The sequence below is a fragment of the Meles meles genome, chromosome 1 (genome assembly GCF_922984935.1).
Source record: "Meles meles chromosome 1, mMelMel3.1 paternal haplotype, whole genome shotgun sequence".
NCBI classification, from domain to species: Eukaryota; Metazoa; Chordata; class Mammalia; order Carnivora; family Mustelidae; genus Meles; species Meles meles.
The window spans coordinates 131,841,297-131,862,546 of record NC_060066.1 but is presented as its reverse complement, the minus strand read 5'-3'; the positions used below and the strand labels follow the sequence as shown (position 1 = coordinate 131,862,546).

Here is a 21,250-nt window from a genome sequence, read left to right as displayed (position 1 = left end):
AGAGAGTGCATAAGCAGAGGGAGCAGCAGAGGGAGAGGGAGAAGCAGGCTCCCCACTGAGCAGGGAACCCTATGCGGGGCTCAATCCCAAGGCCCTTGGATCATGACCTGAGCTGAAGGCAGATGCTTAACCAACTGAGCCACCCAGGCAGTCTAGTTTCACCTGAGTTTAATTTTTTACTATTAAAAATTGTGGCTACTGTAAAACTTAAAATATGGTTTGCATTATATTTCTAGTGGATCTTTTGGGGCCAAATTCTATTTTTACATCCTCTGGCCCATCATTATTGCAGATAGCTCCATAGGTCCTGGGTTTTCAAAGGAACCAGAGCAGAGGGAAGAGCTATAGAGTTATCATGGGTACAGATTTTTAAGTATTTACTTAGTATGCATAACTGACTGATCTTCTTTTTTTTTTCCATCATTAACATATAATGTTATTTGTTTCAGGGGTACGGTTCTGTGATTCATCAGTCTTACACAATACACAGCGATCACCACAACACATACCTTCCCCAAGGGTCTTCTAGGGTAAAATATAAAATCAAACACAAGCAGAGCTTTTAGAAAACTTCCATCCTGTTTCTTTATTATAGTGTCTTAATCTTAAGTTAAAATGGTCTATGGCAGGGACTCCGCTAAACAACTAAGCATTCATTTGTGGATGGGTTAAATAAGTACACATGAAACTCCGAAGTGTTGCATGGGTTTTTGGATCAACTGTCCTATCATCTGTCATGCTCCTGGATTAGAGTTCTGACATGTCAATCCCATCTGAGGTCTAACTGCACCAACCCGTTCCCTACCCATTATTCCTACAAATTCTGATTAAAGCAAACAGATCAGAGGAATCAACTCACAAAATGTGTATCTTGATTGGTGTTTTTGCTACCTTCCTTTCTGAAAGCAATGTTACTATTGTTTCTATGGACACATACTAATACAGGTACAATTTCTCACCTGCTTTTTCTTGGCCATGATTTTCTGCTGATCAACTAGGATTCTTTGGTAACCTTTTTACAGAACCAGCTATTTAAATGCAGCAAGTTCGATAAACTCTTCTAAGTGAACCAATCCCTTCCTTTATCTAGTTCCTCATCTTGACGTTATTCAAGCATACCTTCTTCCTGATATGTTTTTAATCAGGTTAGTTTCCCTGTAAGAGGCTAATAATGCTCGCAAGTAATATGCCAAGGAGGGGCGTCTTATCCTCTGGCAGGGAAATATCCCGTTATGTAGAGAAGGTGCTTACAGAACATTCACATCATATATAGTAGAAACATATACTGTAGTGGGTGAGGCTTTTGGAAAGCATCTGTACATCAGTCCTGTAAACCAGTAACCAAAGATAGCAGATGATGAGGACATGGTGGGAGGGCAGGAATGCTCTTTCAAAATGTCTAGGCAAAACTCGGTCAAAACTACCTCTGGTGTTACAGGCTACAAACTAGGTCATGAATATAACTTAAAACAGAAGTCGTAAGATCCTTTGACGGCCCCAAACTTTTGTTTATCAAGAACAAAAGGAGAAAAGCAGAAATTAGTGTAAATTCCTCTAAGGTCTACGATGGCCGAGTTTCAACTATGAATTCCTTACTATTTTAGTCATTTTAAAATCACCAGAATTTGCCTACTTTCCTGGCACAGAGAAGACAGTCCATGAAGGTCTGCTGAAAAAAAGGAAGGAAGGGAGGAAAGGAGAAAGTCATAGGAGAAAGGAAGAGAGGCGTGGCTTGGTTGATTGACAAAGAACCTAGCTGCCTTCTGAATGAACATTCTTAGCTATGACAAATGTAGGATCTGTCCTAGACACTTGTGTACCTGACACCATGGCCGTGTCTTGGTGTCAGTGCGTCCTTGCCCCTCCACACATTCATATACAGACAATCAGGATGGCTCAAAATTTATGACTTCTCTAATACTTTAATATATTAAAAAATCTTGACTCATGTCCCATATCCAGTCGCAGGGCAGCTTCCTTTTTTATGGTACTATGAGAATCCACAGCTCTCTCGTTTACATTTTTATCATTTCTGTTTGTCTGGGATCCTACATCAATTAAGAATAATTTGGGGAAAGCAGAATTGAAAAAAGCAGATAAGAAAAGATAGTTAAATACAAATAGACCCCAGGTAATATTACAACAGCCAATATTTTTTTAACCTCCATCCTATTCAATGATCTTACTGGTCTAGCTGTTTTGTCTAATTCAAAACACTCATAAGGCATAAATTTTTCCAGTTGTTTATTTCAACCCAATATTATCTTGATTCACTGGCTGAATATGTTTATATTTTTAGAACTACCTCATCTTATTTTATAATGCTACATTTTCAATTGGATTCTCAGCTATTTGATGTTCTTACGGGATTTTTATCTCATCCCCTAAGTTCCTTTGCCCCATCAGTGATGGTTCATTGTCATATTCAGACTTGTTCCAATTACACATAAATTATTGCTCTCTTCACTTGTGCCTAACTCTGTCCTTATACAAACTCCTTATGCAATCAAAAGGACTAAATAGAAGAAAAATTCCTCCTGGATTTCCTCAATACATCACTTACATGTCACTGGAGGGTGGTAGGAAAAAAAAAATGGGCTTTAGAACCAAGAAGACCCTTCTGGTTTCAAATTAATTAACTTTGTGCAAATTACCTTTGATTTTTTGAGTCCCAGTTTTTTCTTTTGCAAAAGGATGATGATAATACAAAATGATAGAACATTTGTGAGAATTAAATTAGCCTCTCCCAACATTAACATGTGCAAAAACACCGACTTCTATACAACAAGCACCTACCACAAGAGAGCTGAGAATCCATGAGGTCAAGTAACTGGCCCCCTATTTCACAAGTCCGTAGCAGATCCAGGATCCAAACCCAAGTTAAAGCCTGATGCTAAATCTGTTATCTCTCTTTCCCCTCCAACCAAACCCAAACACACCCGTCCCTCGTGGAAGCATCCTATCATTGAGTAGCTAAAATGCCATGTTCCCAGAGAAGCCTTCTCTATAGCCTGGGTCCAAACTGATTTTTTAAAAATATTTTATTTATTTATTTGAGCATAAGCAGTGGGAGTGGGAGGCAGAGGGAGAGGGAGAAACAGTCTCTCCACTGAGCAGGGAGCCCCACATAGGACTTGATCCCAGGACCCTGAGATCATGACCTAAGTCGAAGGCACACACTTGGCCGAATGAGCCACCCAGGTGCCCCAAACTGATTTATTCTCTTTGCTAGGCTCCTACGGCATTTCAGTAGATATTCATTAATACATCAAACAGTGACTGAGAGCCTCCTAAATCTCAGGTGCTCTCCGAGTTCTTGGACAAGTTTTTGAAGGTTAGGGTTATTTCTGCCTGAGCCTTGATCCTTGACTAGACTGTAAACCCCCTGAGGTCAGGAGTGTGTTTATTATTTTCACACCGATTGCCCTTGTCTTCATTCACTGTGAAGTAGTTTACAAACAACGGTTCGCAATACCAGGGACATGTTCTAACCTAAGCTCTGCCCCTGTTTTGGCTGCAAGACTGTGAGCAGATCTAATTTTCCTTGAGCCTAGGTTTTATCACCTCAATGTGATTATAATATCCATGTTGCATGATTATTGTGAGCCATTCTGTGAACAACAGAGCTTTACACAAATGTAAGGGGTCATGTTGTTGTTATTGCCAATGCCACATTATTATTAATGAATGCATGAATCTCAGAATGAATGCTCTGCAGGTCACTTCTGTATTAGCAGCAAGGTCCAAAGTTTGGTTCTACACTTTCTTAATTCCATTATGATGGAATGCTTTCTTAATTCCATTGCCCCTTATCTGTTTAGACTCCGCTCAGAATCGATTTCTGAGCTCTGATGGCTGTCTGCTGGGAAGGGTTCCTGGTCTTGGCTGCTGTGGATCCTGATGTGTGCTGCTAACCCCCAGGACTGTGGGCCCTGGGGTCTCATCTCACCACCCTGTTCTGTCTCTCAGCCTCCATTTCCTCCTGGGTCTTGCCTGTTCTGACTAGCTCACCCTGTCTTACTTGTGTGTACCTTCATGATACCACGTCACATCTTTGCTTCCTAAATATGGGCCTCCTCTGCCCTACTTCTCTGTCCCAGCTCCAGGCCACCATTTCTTCGGTCCCTGGGGCAGCACAGTCCTCTGGTGACCAAGTGACCCTTTATGAGAGCTACTTGCCAGAAGCCTGCCTGCCTGTCCAAGCTGCCCTCCTCGCCTTGGCCTTCTCGGTCCCAAATGGACCACCAGCCCCCTAGTCCCTTCATCAGTCCCATGTCAGGTGCAAAGGTTACTCATTTTCTGGGGGGGAAAAATCACTCTAAACTTGTGGTCTGTCTGAATCTCTCATGTCTTCTTTCCGATGCTCAGCTTTTCCAGGCTTGGCCAGTTTATATATTGCTAAAGCTTGGACTTTAGCAATATATAGCTTCAGCGCTTTATGGTTTGTTCTTAACCTGACTGCTTTTACATGCTTCCTTTGCAGCCTTTCGTGTGTTTTCTCTTTCCAATTCCTTTAAGTTCTCCCTTGAAAGTGAACGAAGCCAAGACACTAGCATAGTCACACCATAAAATTTATGCAAATCCAATTAATCCAATCAAAGCGTGTTTGTATAAAAGCCTGTCTTATGTGCTCTTTAAAGTCACTTCCCATGAATGGAAATCTTAATTAGATGACTAAATTTAGAAGGATAGAGCATCTTGCAAGAAAACCAAGAACATTTAATCCTTAATACCATAAATTGGAAAATATGAATTTCATGTACCAAGAACAATAATGTTGGGTTTCATATAAATTTCAGTCCGTGCTTTTTAAGAGAACTGGAATATCATGCCATCAAATTTCTAGAGCAACATATAGATGTATATATTTCACTTAATCTTCCAATTTAAAATGAGATTAAAGATATTTACTACACAGGTGATCACACCTGTTTCGTAATTAGAAAATGCAAAACAGCAACGGTAACAAAAATATCCTTGCCAATTTAAATTTTAATTGTGTATATCAACATAAGCTTCCATATTTATTAATAATTGATATTTTAGCATTGTCCATGTTGCAAATAATGGTTGAAAATCATGCAATTTATGTGTCAGAGGGTTTCAGAGAGTTATCTTCTTAATAACTATCTAATTAAAAGTGTATTTCATAGTAGTATTTTAGTTTTCAAGTAGGAAAAGTAAGCACTCTGGAACACACTTGGCAGCCAAGATTGATGTGATGACAATTTCCCTAGATTCTTTAAAACTCTAAAACAATATTCTAGTGTTTTCCTTTTAGTTTACTAAATTAAAATCAGTCACAGGAACAGAATTACTTGTAAGACAAGCAAATTTAGATGTCTGATTTTGCAGACAGAGATAGTGAGGCTAAGAGATTAGAAAGCATATCAGAGGTTTACCTCTTCATGCTAGTAAGGGAATCCCCGCATATTATTATAATGTATTTTCTTTTTAAAGAGTTTATTTATTTATTTGACAGAGAGAGAATGCACACAAGCAAGCAGAGGAGTAGGCAGAGGAAGAGGGAGTGGCAGGCTTCCAGACGAATAGAGAGCCTGACAAGGGGCTTGATCCTGACGTGAGCCGAAGCCAGACACTTAACCAACTGAGCCACCCGGGTGCCCCGTAATGTATTTTCTACTATGCATCTTTATGTTCTGAAGCTAATTACTTCTGTGCTACACACCTTTCCATGCTAGACATTCTTGGAGTTCCTTCAACCTGCGAAGCCTTCTCCAGCCTAAATGACCCTGTATATGTATGCCCTTGCCTTTCCCTCACTGCTCTGACTGGGTAAGGGCACCTCCTTTCAGAAATCTCTCTCATCATTCCTTCTACCTTCCTTTCCCAGGCTGGTTTTCAGGATTAGTATATTTTAACTCTTCACTGACACTGAACTTTGACTTCCTTAAGGACAGGGATCCTTTTTTCCATCTTTGAATATGTAGACCTCATTATATATACAAAGCTTTGTCCAGGGAGAATTCAGTAACTATTTTGTAATGGATAAATGAAGGAATGAATTACTGAATACCACATCATTGTACTTCAATGTGATTGCTAGCAGATTATTTCATTTGTACCCACTGGATAAGGTGAGGAGCTAATTTGCACTGGGCTGATTTTTTGCTCTAACTTGTAAATTCTGAATTTCAATAAAAAGTAATCCATAAACAATAAAACCCTAATTTCATTTTCCTGGTTCCTTCCGAAGTTAATTGAAGTTGTAAGTGATTTGCCTGCCCAAGCAGCATTAAATCTTTCTCTACTCATTAATGTCATTTTCTAAAGTACCACTAATTTTTATCACTCTCTATGGAAACAAACTCTTCTGGAAAATAGTTCTATGTATTGAGTCAAATGTTTCAACTCTTAATTTAGGATTACTAATGAAAATGTACAGAGTATGATTCAGAGATCTGAGTGACTATAAAGTCATGACTTACTTCATTTAGAAACTCTGCCAGCAAGGTGCCTGGTGGCTCAGCGGTTTGGGGTCCAACACTTGATTTCGGCTCAGGTCATGATCTCAGGGTCATAATATCAAGCCCTGCGTAGAGCCCCATGTTGGGCTCTGTATTCAGGTCAGAGTCTGCTTGTCCCTCTCCCTCTGCTCCTCCTCCTGCTCATGCTCTCTCTCTCTCTGTCTCCCTCTCTCTCAAATAAATAAATAAATAAACTCTTTGGCAGGGGGTGGGGAGAAAATAAAAGAAACTCTGTCAGCTAGTTCAATCCTACATCAGAAGATCATAAAAATGTTTTCTGACTTACCAAATAGACAAACTTCTGATGTAGAATGTACTGGCTATTTGATTTACAAGACAGAATGGAAGATGTGCTCTTTAAATTCACCAATGCATTCTAAAAAATAGGGGGGGTAAGTATTGAAATACAGAATATGCCAGACCTGATGAAGAAAGAGCATATGCTACAGAAAAGCTTACTGATTGACAATTTAAAGTTTTAAAATTTTGTGCTATGGACAATTAAAGACATGGAGAAATAGTGGTGACAGAAACAAAAATATGATGATGTTAAAGATTTTTAAAACAAAATGATACGTGTTTGAAATAGTCTCCATTTGAAGTAAATATTTTGAACTATATTTTAGATAACTTTGATTAAATTTAAAAATGAATGTACATGGGAAAAATATCTGAAATCAGGGATGAGTAGTAGCATTAAGAATTGGGATTTGGAAAAATACTTTGGTCTTTATAACATAAGTATCTAGGAATGGTTCCCCCAAATAATTTTAATTCCTGCTTCTCCAATTGTGTTCTCTTAAAATACATTAATGATTACTTACATCTACCATTGGAGGCATTGAATTAGCCATTATGTGGTGAGCAAGAGGCAAAGACATACCAGACAAATCTGTTGAAAGTATAATCTTTTGATGGCCAAAATACTTATATGTAATTAACGATAATACATAAATACATAGTATACTACATTGTATATGTGACATACAGTGGAAGCATTTTAACAACCATCTGATTGCAAGACAGAAAATCCAATTAGAAGATCCTGCCTGGGGCGCCTGGGTGGCTCAGTGGGTTAAGCCGCTGCCTTCCGCTCAGGTCATGATCTCAGGGTCCTGGGATCGAGTCCGGCATCGGGCTCCCTGCTCAGCAGCGAGTCTGCTTCCCTCTCTCTCTCTGCCTGCCTCTCTGTCTACTTGTGATCTCTGTCTGTCAGATAAATAAATAGAATCTTTAAAAAAAAAAAAAAAAGAAGATCCTGCCTGGAGTTCTGCCTCAAGGACTGAAAACCCACATCAGCCTCAGCTGGAAAGAAAACGCCACAGCCTCTTTGCGATCTCTACTGTGGTCATAGGAGGGAGACAGCGTACTTGATCACGCAGTGGTTTTGGCTCAAAGAAAAGTTTAACCCCCTCCCTTCACAGATGAGATAATCAACCACAAGAAGAATTTCTGGTGACCCCAAGGCTAATGCATTAAAGAAAACAGTATGCAGAACTTCTGACATTTTCGCTAGGGGTGAAAGTACACTGGGAAGACATCATTCAGGGCCTGTGCCCTGCCTTCAAAACAGCACATCTCAAGTGAGGTCAGACGTGAGAGCCAGAATGACAAAAGGGACCCAAATCCATGTCCAGTGAGCCTGAAAACTCTAAGTCTCCAAAAAAAAAAGAGTCAAAGAATTAAATTAACCTCGTGTATCGGGAGACCATCCAGAGTGGTCTATATGGTTTCAAATGGTGAGAGGCCCGGAAGCAGACAAGTCAGAGAGAGAGACTTTATTTCATTGCAAGGTAAAGTGTCCTAATAGTGACACTTGTTTCACACGCACATAAAAGGCTATCTGAGGAGCCATGAGTCAGTCAGTTTCCATCCCAGGTGCAGTTCAAACCCTTCCAAACCAGATCTCTAATGACACAGAGGCCTGAAAGCTACTTGATTTTCTCAAGGTCTCAAAGGCAGTAAGCAGCAGAGTAATGAGGAAAGCTCACTGCCTGTCAGGCTGGTAAGTCACCCTTTCTTTTCTTTCTTTCCATCTCCCTTCTATTCCCTTCCCTTCCCTTTCCTTCCTTCTTCCTCCCTTCCTTCTTTCCTCCCTTCCTCTCTACCTCCCTCCCTCTCTCCCTTCCTCCTTTCCTTTCTTTCTCTCTCTCCTTCCCTTCCTCCCCGCTTCCTTTCTCTCTTCCTTTCTTCCCCAACCTCTCTCTCCTCTTAATTTCAGATCATCATAAAACCTGTATATACAAAATTTATTACCAATCCTATAAATAACACTCACTATTTCCATACAGTAATACATGATTGCTACCGTTCCTTTTATTTGGTCTCACTGTCTCTCCAGCTCCCCATCCCACACCAGCAGCTACACTTTTATAGAAAGTATATAAGAGGACAGACTATTATTCAAAAAGGATTTTTAAAGGCAAGGTAGACCACTGTTGACTCTAAGCATCATAGCAGGAGTTACAAAAGAGGTGGGATTGCAGTTGCCCAAAGTAAAGGCTGGAAAGTATTTAAGTAGATGGAAATGAAGAGTGGGGAAAATAATATAAAGCACAGCATAGAGGAGAACTGATTTCTCAAGTCACTGCTCTTTTGCAGAAAATGGCACTACAGGATTGGACCAAAAATTTCTACAGTCATTTTAAGAGTATTCCTAAGTCCCTTCAAAAAAAAAAAAAAAAAAGACTTCAAAATATACAAATATATAAATATCTATGCTTTTCACTTGGCACACGCACACATACATCACTGAGTATTTCTTCTTCCATGCCTCTAACAAGTTGCCATACTTAACATAATGACTCTGCTGTGGGTGCAGTATATAAACTATATGTTAATTATATATAGTAATTCATTTACTATATATTATATTCATTATATTATATTATATTATAATGTGTTATGTTAAAATCCCGCTATAAGAATTTGGAATCTGTGCATCAAAAATGGGTGGGTTTTAGTTACCTCTCCTTGTGGCAAGTTTCAAGGGTAGTTTTACTTTCTGTCTGAAAAGATTTGATGTTAGAAGCATAAAAGACATCATAGAACCAAATTGTTTGAGAATTAAATGTTCTTTTTCCTTATCTGCCACTACCTCTTCACTATCACAGACAGTGCCCATTGTAAATACAATATTCAGGGAAATCTTTTCGGTCAACAGTGAAAAAGCTACCATAATAATCATGTACTCTTTGCCTCTCTCTCCCAACTTATACTGCTATGCGGAACAATTCCGTACAGGTGGCCTTAGCCCCAGCAGGAGATGGCAAAAAATTTCCTAAGGGAACAAACACCATCCCTGTGTTAAAAGCACGTATCTGCCATTCTGCCAAGGTATGTCAACTTTCTTGCTGTGGGGTTATGGGTTACTTGCTTCATTCTTTTGTGCCTCAGTGTCCTCATCTGTAAATTGAGAGAGGAGTTGTGTCTATCTCCAGTGATGGGAGGATTCGGTTGGTTAATACGTGTAAATACGTACTGCAATGCCTGATATGTACTCAGAGCCCACATATGACAGCTGTTTGTGTCATTCCTCCTTAGTTGCCTAGCCTTGGCCAAGCTACTTAATCTCTCTGGCCATTCATCTGAAAATCAAGAACTAAATGATTCTTAAGGCTGCTTTCATGACCAACAAATCCCAGCTACAAAGAAGCATCTTCTGACACCGATTCACAAATCTTTTCCAAAAATTGAATGGCAGAAAAGTCCTGATAGTGTGGCTTGGAGAAAGTGTCTACTGGATTCCTATATCTGTATTCTAGACTTCGCCCCAGGAGAAATAAAAAGGGGACCCCAAATAATCATGTGATTTGGAACTAGAGGGAAGAGGAAACAAAGGTCTCTCTGTGAAAGACCAAAAGCGTTGTCACATAGTTTTGACTAAGTCTCTTCATTCAGTTTAGTAACTGAGCGAACCCAACACTTCAAAGACACGTTGAAGGAAGAGGTCACTGTCACCAACCCGATGATATTATTTTGTCTTTTAACTGGGAATTTCAGGAATCGATTTTGAACTACAAGATGAGGCTCCAGGTGTGCTATCTCTATCCAAGACTGCTCAATCTTGGTGTCTGTGAGAACTTGGCCTTCTGCTTTGATGAGACCTCTGGAAATATAAGATGCTTCTTGGTGTGAAAAGTGCTTCTGTGCACCCCAGTGTGAGAAAAAGCTAAATCTGAAATCTCAATAAAAAAATCTTGATAGAAAAGTACAGTCTTTGCTGGAGCTATTGAAAGCACTCTTTAAAAAAAGGGGATCATCACACGAGAAACACAATACACAATTTACTCAGAATAGAGGTTCTGTTTCTCTTAGACAGGAAGTGCCATAAGTTATTTTGGTAGTACATAGATATGACAGGACTACGTTTGTATTTAACTGACCTATGATTTCATAAGTCTTTTATTTCATGATGCTGCTCTGAAAGATTGGAAGAAGGGAAAGATGAGTTTAATCCTAGTTTTGGAATTTGCAGCAAGTCAAGTAAGCTCTTTGGGCCTTATTTTCAAGGTATGCTACACATGAGAGGTGCTCACTGCATATTTATTTGTTCGGGAAAAGGAACGAGGAAGGCAGGGAGGAAGGAAGTCCTGGGAAGTCACTAGCATTTTATCAGGAAAAGCCTGATCCAAAGAGGCTGCTACAAGTCTTTTTGCTACCTGTATGTTAATTAATACCGGGCTTAATTAGCATTATGTGTGTAAAAATAATTATTGATGAAAGTAATGACTTAATTAGCATGATGAATGCTAAAAATAGAATCTTTATCTGTGAAATTAAATATTTTCAGGCTATGTGGATTGACTAAAATAGTTTGGAGATACTTTCCATCCTTGAATGAATAAACAAACCGTTAAGACTCCAGTGAGGTCTGTAACCTATACCCCAATGGCTTATTCTCAATAGATCTCAGGTCCAGACATTGGTTTAGGAGGACTTCTGTAAGGAACATGTCAGTGCAAAGGTACAGAATCCCACATTGTCTGTGATGAACCTTTCATAGACTTAAAACACCTCAAAGGATAAAGAGCTGCCAGTTCACTAAGCTTACAAAACAGGGCATCTGGCCTTTTTGTGTGTGTGTGTGCCTGTTTTAATAAATGGTTATTAAGTAACTGCATACTTATCAAAATTTGGTTATTATAATCTCATCACAAACTTAGTTGGTGCCTGGATAACTTATCTACCTAAAAAACTGAAGAGTTGGATATGATGAAATCAGCTTTAGTCAGATTGCATTACCCTGACTTTGAGATGCTCAAGTCTAGTGATGGAAAGAGGAATAAAAATAAATACAACATAAAGCACAATATAAGGTTATTTTAGTACCACAATTTGTCAAAGAGGCTAAAGAGTCATAGAGGAGAATGTGGGAGTCCAAGAGATTTCCTCAGAGGAGTTGGTGCTAAATTAAACAGATATGGCAGAATGTTCTAGAAAGTTGGGGTTTTTTGGGGAGGGAGAGATGAATGGGGGTGCATTATAGAGGTTAGAAGCAAGGAGATAAAAATTAATCCGTATAAGAAATTCCAAGTTTACTACAGCCCAAGTACATATATATATATATATATATATATATATATATATATATATATTTGGTCTGCGTGTGTGTGTGTGCAGTGTACATACATGTGTTGTATGTACACTGCACACACACACACGCAGACGTTTACTCAAACTTTCACTCACTGAGAAATGCCCACCAAAAGACTACCTTTAGGGTTCTCAACGCATGTGGTCTGGAAAAAATCTTTCATATTCTGTTTTTTACAACTACAACAACAACAAAATGGTGGTTTTACTGACAGTGATTTTCAAACTACATCTGTCAAAATAAGACTAAAAAAATAACCAGCCTGCTGAGTGAAAACTGGCATTCTCAGAAATAGTTTAAATAGTTCTGAATACAGAACTCCATTTCACATATTTTAAAATATCTTCCATCTAAATGATATTTTTATGATTTTCCAGTCTGTTAAGAGGATCCTCCTAACTATTTGTTAAGTTCTCTGAGAACAGAACTTGCCTCTCGACTTGATGAATGGGAATGTTGAGCTGTTCTATTGGGCATCCCACTGGTTCTTAAAAGTCAATGAAGTTTTGTCTTTGAACATGTCTTTGAACATCCCCTTGTCATGTCTGCTATAACTGAGCCTACACATTAACAAATATGCGGATACTGTAAACATCACACTGATGCATAATCAATATGCTTTAAGTCACCTCCGTCTTCTAAGAATGTCACCATTTTATGTTGGGAATCAAATTAGTGGGAATCCACATGCAGCCAACAGAACACTGGACTTGAAGTAATTGATTCAGATCCTAGATGTGTCATTTACCAGCTTGAGCGAACTGCAAAAGCTCCCTAGATGAGTTACCGCATATACTATATAAAAGGGTTAGAGTGAAAAGTTAATGGTTTGTCTCATTCATTCCACAGAACTAACTACATACACCTGGTGTCATTTTGCTGTGCACGATCAATAAATATTATTGGCATTTACGCCAAAAGAGCGGCTATCAGTTATCGAATACTTGATGCATGCTAACATTTAATTCTTATAAGGTACCATGTTAAGTATCATTACCTCAATCTTACAGACAAGAAAACGAAGGTCTGCTGCTATAGCTTCATGCATAATGTCTGAACTTTTGAAGGGCGGTGAATACGCCTTACTCATTATACAAATTCAAGCAATAGCACTGTACCTAGTACATAGTAGATGCATTATTATCATTTAAAACTTTTACAAATAATGTCTCTTTGGAACAATGCAAATTTAAAAATTAATATGATACAGTGCATATGTAACAGATGGTATAATTGCTCCTTGGAAACATTACTTTGTTTCAGACTATATAAATGAGTGGGTTGTAGTCACGCCGTGAGCGGTCATAACCGTCTCCAGTGACCAGTTGGGTCTATAACCCACGTAATCTGCTCGCATTATTTTTCTTCATATTGTCTCCAAAGTATATTCCACCTATTTGATTATAACAACAGCTCTGAAAAGTAGAAGTCAGTCCACATTTTTCAGATAAGGTAACTGGCTTGGAAAAGCCACAGGGATAACAGAGTGATGGGGATTGGAGGGGACAAAGAAGACAGAAAGATAAAAGAGAAAGGGTTGGGGAGGAGGACTGGCAGAGGAAGAAGGGAAGAAAGAGAAGGAGAAGCAGAGGAACACCAGCTGGTTTTCAGACCAGCCCCTGCTTTCCCCTCAGCATCAGCAACTCCTTACCAGTATGCAAAGTAGTGGGGATCTTTGGAAAAAGAAGGACAAAAAGAAATGGAGGGAGGGAGGGAAAATATGAATGAGTGGATATGAATGAGACTCAGTGAAGCAAGGTCTTAAGAGACATAAGGACAGAGTGTGGTTCTAACTTTTAGAGAATCTTGGATATCCGTGACAACCCAATAAAGCTATGGAAGCTCTTACTAGAAAAATGTGTGCATGTGTGTGCATGAGTATGTGTGTGTGTGTGTGTGTGTGTGTGTGTGTGTATGTATGTATGTATACATATATATATTATCTATACACAATTTCAATGTGCTCACTGCACCCCAAATTTAGTGCTAGGTCCCATTTTAAGGAACATGCCTTAGAAATAGAGGCCCCTCACTGTAGTGTGCAGGTCTAGAACCAGAGTGTGGGTCCACACAGACGCAGCTCCCTGCAGAACGCTACAGAGATAAGAACCATGACTTCCCATCAGAATAACAGAAATATCTTTGAATCCCTTCTGCTGCCACCCACCTCTCCACCACATTTCAAGCTTAACAGGAAACAAAACAATCTCTACACCACACATGGAAACCATTATCTACACTGGAACACGAAGCTTCCGATAAAAACCAGAAAAACTGAACTGGAGGATAAAAGATTTGAGAAACTTTGGGCTCCCCTGGTACTGAATAGTATGACCGAAAATCTCTAAAGATCCCCTGAACAGGACAGGATCAAGGTATAGAGAGAAGAACTAGGGGCACAGGCTTTGATGATTCTAGCTCCGTCAATGTGGGACTCCTGGTTGGCACTTCAACCTCTTCACATCCAAATTTCCTTCAGAAGCTGAAGGTAAAAGTTAATTAATGGATTTAAATAATTTAATACAAGTCTGACACACAATCTCACTAAATATCATATTTCTCATCTATATGCATTTAATGATAGCACGTATGCTTAAAGAAAGAACCACCATGGTGCGTATTCAATGAAGTAATGCACTAAATATATCTAACACAGTGTTTGCTGCATAGGAAATACTAGCTAGTATCAGCCTCCTTGAAAAAATAAGAGGCATCATCAGAGGTAAGAATCATTGACGTGATGCCAATAACAGAGTTCCGATTTTCGCTCTTCTTGCCATTCAGAGTCCCCAATTTTTGTGGGTGCGTGGCTTGAACTAGATGGCTTCTGTCCACCTCTAATATTTTATCAGCCCTGGAAGTCACTGACAAATGCAATTTGCTAGGTGCCTAAAGAGATTACCTTGATTAATCATCCCAACCTGGGGAGGACTAATGGTGGCTAACACCTATTTAGCTGGGCACTCCTCTGACACATATGGGAACCCATCTCCTACTCATAATAATCCTGTGAGACCAATACTCCTATTATCTCCATTTTACAGGGGAAGAAACCAAAGCATGGAAAGACTGGCTCAGGTTCCCACAGCAGGGAAGTGGCAGATCTAGTCTTTCAAACCCAAGCAGTCTGACTCCAGAGTCTGTGATCTTAACCTCTAGGTTAAGATCTCTCAAGAGGCAGGCATTTTTTTTTTAAAGATATTATTTATTTATTTGACAGAGAGAGATCACAAGTAGGCAGAGAGGCAGGCAGAGAGAGAGAAGGAAGCAGGCTCCCCGCCAAGCAGAGAGCTTGATGTGGGGCTCGATCCAAGGACCCTGGGATCATGACCTGAGCCGAAGGCAGAGGCTTTAACCCACTGAGCCACCCAGGTGCCCAAGAGGCAGGCATTTTTATCTCCAGTTTAGGAATAAGAAAATGTTGAAACATTTCTTATGTTTCACGTAGAGTGAGTCCCACGTAGAGTGAGTCCCACGTAGAGTGGTCCCACGTAGAGTGAGTGAGAGAAATGTGGACAAGCATCCCGGCTGGTCTGAACCCATGTCTGTGCTTCTTACCATGCCACAGGTACGTGTCCCAGGAGTAGAAATAGAAGTGAGCGTTCAAGATGAGGTTCACAGAAGAAGAGGTCTATGGGGAAGCTTCAGGCACATTGATCTAAGAAGATGGAGCTCTAGACATGAGATGCCTTTCTGTCATCATCTACCTCCGCCACATTTAGTGACCCTACCCCTTTGGGACAGCAGCAGCAGCAGCACCTGCATCCCTGAGTTTCAGAGTCCAGAGGGAGTTTCTGGAGGAGACAGACATAAAGAATCAGACATGTTTCCTAACATTCAAATCTGCCCGGCTCACAGCTGGTTTTTCTCTGCCTTGGTTCTGGCTCTATGAAGACGAATGTTCTAGCTCTGGTCTCCTTCAAATCACCTGTGTTGCTTAATGATCGAATGAACAATAGCTACTCATGGCCACTCTATCCAAATTTGGGGTGCAGGAAACATTGTTATCACCAGTTCTTTTAATCAGTGAAAAATCAAAGATCACTAATTAAATGTATACCTATAAATTATGTATGTGGTGCTTTGGCAAATGTTACACAGATCACACCGACCAGGATGTTTTCAGGAGCTAATAAAACATATTGTCTTTGTAAATGAGCCCAAGTTACAGGCATTTTCTGAAAACACAATTAAAGTACAAAATAGACTTGAAATAGCAGGAAATAAACAATTTCCTGCTACAAAATAGACTTGAGGATAAAGAGTTTAAAATTCTTATATAGGTATTTTAATAATAGAAGAGCCCTATGCTACTGTCCCCAAAAGGTCCTCAAACACCACCCACCAGACAATGTGCCTAGTCAGTTCCCAACAAACTGAGAAAAACTTTCAGCCTGGCATTCCAGGACTCATCAGTGAGATCCACATCTTCCTCTTCAGCAGGATACCCTCTTTGCTCCCCACACTCCACTCTTAGAAACAAGACAAACCACTTGCTGTTTCAAGAATACAGCCTGCACTTTCTGCTCCCAAGTGGCTGTCCATGTAGCTGCTTCTATGATGTCCTGATTCAAACTCCATTCTAGCCTCTTCTTCAAGTCACATCTCAAATGCCACCATTTTCTTCACGAAGCCTTTCTTCACCCCTCCAAATAAAAATGAGCTTGTCCCCTTCTGAACCACCAGAGGTCTTTGTGGCATGTGTGTGTGTGTGTGTGTGTGTGTGTGTGTGTGTATGTGTCTGTCGGTACACACACTTCTATTATGACCTTGGCATATTTACCTCATTTCCCAAATTAGGCTGTAACTCCTCAGGAATTTAATTTATTCCTGAAGTTTCCTTTATAACCTCTACTCTGATGTCATGCTTGCAAAACAGGAATTCAATAAACATTTACTGAATTATCATTTCATTAATAATGGTAATGATTTACTGCTCTCTTATCTCTTATGGAGTATCCACTATGGGCCAAGGATGACATTTATGTATTATATCTAATTGAATAGTCAAAATCCTGTGACTTGGGAAATTGAGGCTTAACAAGCTTAAATAAGTTGTTCAAGGTTACAGAGCAAGTAGAGTTCCCAACTGTTAACATAGCAGCAGGATGTACTTTGGATCTGAATCCAAATTTGTTAGATTCCAGACCTGGAATCCAAATCAACAAAAGTGATAACACTGAAAAGATTTTTGATTTTTAATCAAAATCATAAAGATTTTGAAAAGCTTTTGATTTTTAGATAAATGAATTTAGCAAGTATGAAACAATACCACAGCTTGTGGTAGTGAAGAGAGCTAGTTTTCAGATTAATCTAAAGACTTAAAAATGACTTTTGAAGTTTAAAAAATATACAACATGAAAAACCTTTATCACTGAAGTCCAAGAAATGTAAGAGATGGGGGGAAGAAACTGAGGCATTTATTTAGAAGAATGACTTATCAGTGAACTGCATTTGTACATTATAATAGGAAAGGCTCTAGCCTGGGAATTTGACAAAGTAGGGTTAAAATTCTGAGTATAACATTTTTAGTCCTAGACCTTGGGCAAGTTACTTTATTTTTGTAAACCACAGTTTTTGCAAATATTAGGTGACAATAATAACAGTTGCTTTCCTAGATAATGTAAATGTTAGATGGGTGTAAGGCATATAACTCAACAAATGATGGGCATTACTAGTGTTATTACTAATAATATTATTTTCCATGCAAGGTGGCTGTGCTAAGCCAGTGTTCTTGAGAGGAATGGAAAGGCAGGGCTACCATTACTGTTCCCAGCCTCTCACATTGTAAAAGCAGAAGAGGAAACAAGGACGAGCAGCACCGTTAGCCTCTAAAATCCAACACTTCCTTCTCTTCAGATGGACTCTCCCCCACCAATTCTTTTCTTGCAACTAAAGAACTGAAAGTCAAAACATGGAAAGCAAGTCAGATCCTCCCCTTAAAAACCCCTCAATTTTTATTCTAGATGCCCTCATCCTTTCTCAGAAAGCACATTCTTCGGAAGTAGTAGAAGTAGCATGGCATTTGGCATCAGTTCTATGGGCATACAAACACCACACCCACCATTTTTATTTTCAGGTGTTTCCATTTTATTACCTGATCCTCACTGTCCTTAAATGCTGTCTGGAGGGGAATGCTCTGGAGAATAAATGCAGTTATGGCTTGTGTGCCCAGCACACAGTAGGCACTCAATAATGACTGTTTCCCTTTCTCCTCCTAGCTTTCTCCTAAGTGGGAAATAAGCAACTATCATAATCAATAACAATCAATATTAGGGCCAATATATTCTCACCTCTAACTGGCACCTGCCACCACAGATGGATGGTTAGGATCTAAAGGGTGCTACCTCATTTAAATAAAACACAGAATGGTAATTACCAAGGGACAAGTTACAGACATTATTGGTTATGAGTGTAACTAAATCAGTGATCTGAAAGTGACAGGCTTTTTTCTTTAAAAAAAGAAAGAAAATCTCCGAGTTATTCAGTCTCCCAGAAAACATGTGCCGGAAAACCCAACATCTGCAGAAAGGGAAAAGAATTCCCTAAAATGACTAAATTTTCTTTCCTCTTTCAGCTTTTCAAGTGGTGAAGAGAGAAACAAACACAAAGGTGAATTTTTTAGCAAACTGCAATATTAAAAACAAAACAAAACAAAATATTTTCTGGTGCAAGGTCTAACACTTTTCAAACCAGTGTACTGTAGCTGAATTCAAAGCCAACTGTCATGGTACCTGTGATAAACAAAGTTACTTTGAAGTTATCAAGAAGTTCCTTGGTGGAATTCCATTACGTGTGTTAGGAACCCCGTCATTATTTGGAAAAATACGAAATCACTTCCCCTAAAATCAAAGTAAACGTGAATATCCAAATCCAGTAGATACCACTGGTATTCTCAACATTTATTTGTTAAAATTTACACATTCAACCACTGAAATAAAACTTCCTTTTCCCTTTCCTCTTCATTTCCTAATTTCCTACTTGTTATGTGCTGAGTGTTGAAAGAGAGAGAAGCCTTACCACTGGAAGGACACCTCCAGTACTCTGGCAATAACAGAGGAATCATAATGTTTTCTGAAGAAACACCACCAATTTTCCTACCAGTAACTTTGCACCGAATTCACACATGTCAATTATTACACGATTGCTATCATAATTGCATAGGTATATCTGTATGTACATGTGTGTGTGTCTGTACACACACACACACACACACACACACACACACACACACAGTCCATAAACCCACAAGGCATTCTAAGCGAGGCTATCAGAGGGAAGGACTTAAGCTGCCCAGAGAGTGGAGCAGCCTTTAAATGAATCATTTGGGCAAGCCCCTGCTTTTCAGCAAGCACTGCTGTTGCAGCCTCTTCATTTAGCAGTTTTCAAAATTCTTTTTTAGATATGTGTTCCCTGGTCAGCTTAGTCCCACTGGCACTTTCATCCGAAAGGGCCGGCCGTGGAAAAACGGGAATACGCGCCCAGACTCGGGAAGCAGGAGTCCCTTCCACACCCCAGCGACTGCTGCCCTCTGCTCCTCGCCGGCCCGCGGCTGCTCAGCTTCCAGGCGCAATCTGAGAGCCGGCGGCCAGTGAAGCAAGGCCACGGAGCGGATGAAGTAAAAATTCATCCGAGGGCTCACCCCCTCCGCGGTCCCCGACCCCCGCCCGTCACCTCTCACAGCCCCCATCCCTCCCATCCTCCTCCCCGTAGCCCTAACGCCGCAGGCACAGCAGGGGGTGCGGGGGTGGCGTGTGGGGAGACATGCGGGCTTCCTTCGCATCCACCCCTGATGCGCCCTAGAAGAATGTCCTCTGGGGAAGGGGCTGCCCGCAACTTGGAGGAACTTAGAAGGCAAAGCTGCCGCGCCCGACCCTCCGCGGGGCCTCCACCCTGAAGGTGAGGGCCGACCGAAGGGAGTCCGACGCGAGGGCGGGCACCGCGGACTTACCACGAGCACGGGGACCCCGGCGGCCAGCGAGTAGAGGAGCACGGGGGGCACGGCGCTGCTGTCCTCCGGGCCCGGGTAGGGCTTGCGGTAGGCGCTGTCGTGGCAGAAGAAGCCCTGCACGTTAACGGTGAACGTGTCGGTGTACTCGAAGTAGTACGCCAGCATCACCGTCCCTGCCATGATCACCATCTGGAAATAGAGCATGCTGCTGGTGAGCGCGGCGGGCAGCAGGGGCATGCACGCCTCCCGGGCCGGGCCGAGCCGAGCGGGCGGCGGACGCGGCGGGCCCCCTCCCGGGTCCGCCGAGGCAGCCACCGGGGGCGCGTCGGCGGGGGCGGCGGGACGACGAGGCGCGGGAGGAGGGATGCAGTCGCTGGAGGAAGAGGCGGAGGCAGGTCCGGGTTTCGAGGCGCCAGCAGGCTGCAGAGGAGGCGGCTACCCCCAGACGAGCCCCCGCTCCCCTCCCCGCCCCCCGCCCGCCGCAAGCGCCGCCCGCCCGGGCGCGGGGTCGCGCGGGAGGGCGGGGAGTCCCGGGCGACCGGCAGCGGCCGCAGCGCCCAGCGAGAGACCGTTCGCTTTGCAGCAGCGCCTGGTGAAGCCCCTGGGGCCCACCCGAAGGAGGCAGCGTCGGCGGACTGGGCGGCAGTAGCCGGGACCGCGGCACCTGTGCCCCTCGGAGGGCAGACGCAGTGGAGCTGGAGAAGCTCCTCGCGGGGGTAAAAACCGAGAAAAGGCGGGGAGGTGGGGGGAGGGGAAGCAGCAGAGAAGGAGCTTCTAGAAACTCCTTTTTGAAGCAGCAGCTGGGCTGTTTAAGAAACCCGCACAACGCCTGGGAAAATGGTGCGTGGAAGCGTCTTCGGAGCGCAAACCCCACCGAAGCTCAAAGTGCGGGATGCCGCGCTGCGAGTTTCAGCCGGCGCTCCCTTGGATTCCTTAACCCCGCGCAGGACACGCGCCAAGCGGTGGTTTCTAGGCACTGTTAGAAAAATCATCTCGGAGCATTTCAGATTCAGAGTTTCTCTGCCTCCCCGCTAGCTTCCTAGGGTTTTGTATGTAGAAACACAATCATAGTTCAGTAGCTCCAGAAGCATCATCTTTTGTACAACGGCCCCTTCCTCCTTCATGTATTCTCCGCTTGCTCATCTTCAGTCAGTCTCCCTTTATTAGCTGCTTGTGAGAGGAAGCATTGCAGATTCCTGGGACCCAGCGGTGCCT

General features: G+C 41.6%; 1 protein-coding gene across 2 annotated transcripts in view; it reads right to left on the bottom strand.

The window, feature by feature from the left end:
- PLPPR5 (phospholipid phosphatase related 5) overlaps window positions 1-20,484 on the bottom strand; it is a 119,720-nt gene extending 99,236 nt beyond the window's left edge. For both annotated transcript variants that reach the window (XM_045998047.1, XM_045998125.1), the window contains exon 1: window positions 20,036-20,484. In XM_045998047.1, the coding sequence (XP_045854003.1) occupies window positions 20,036-20,272 (237 nt within the window). In that variant the 5' untranslated portion in view covers window positions 20,273-20,484. The remainder of the gene's footprint in view (window positions 1-20,035) is intronic.
- Window positions 20,485-21,250: the final 766 nt, after the last annotated feature.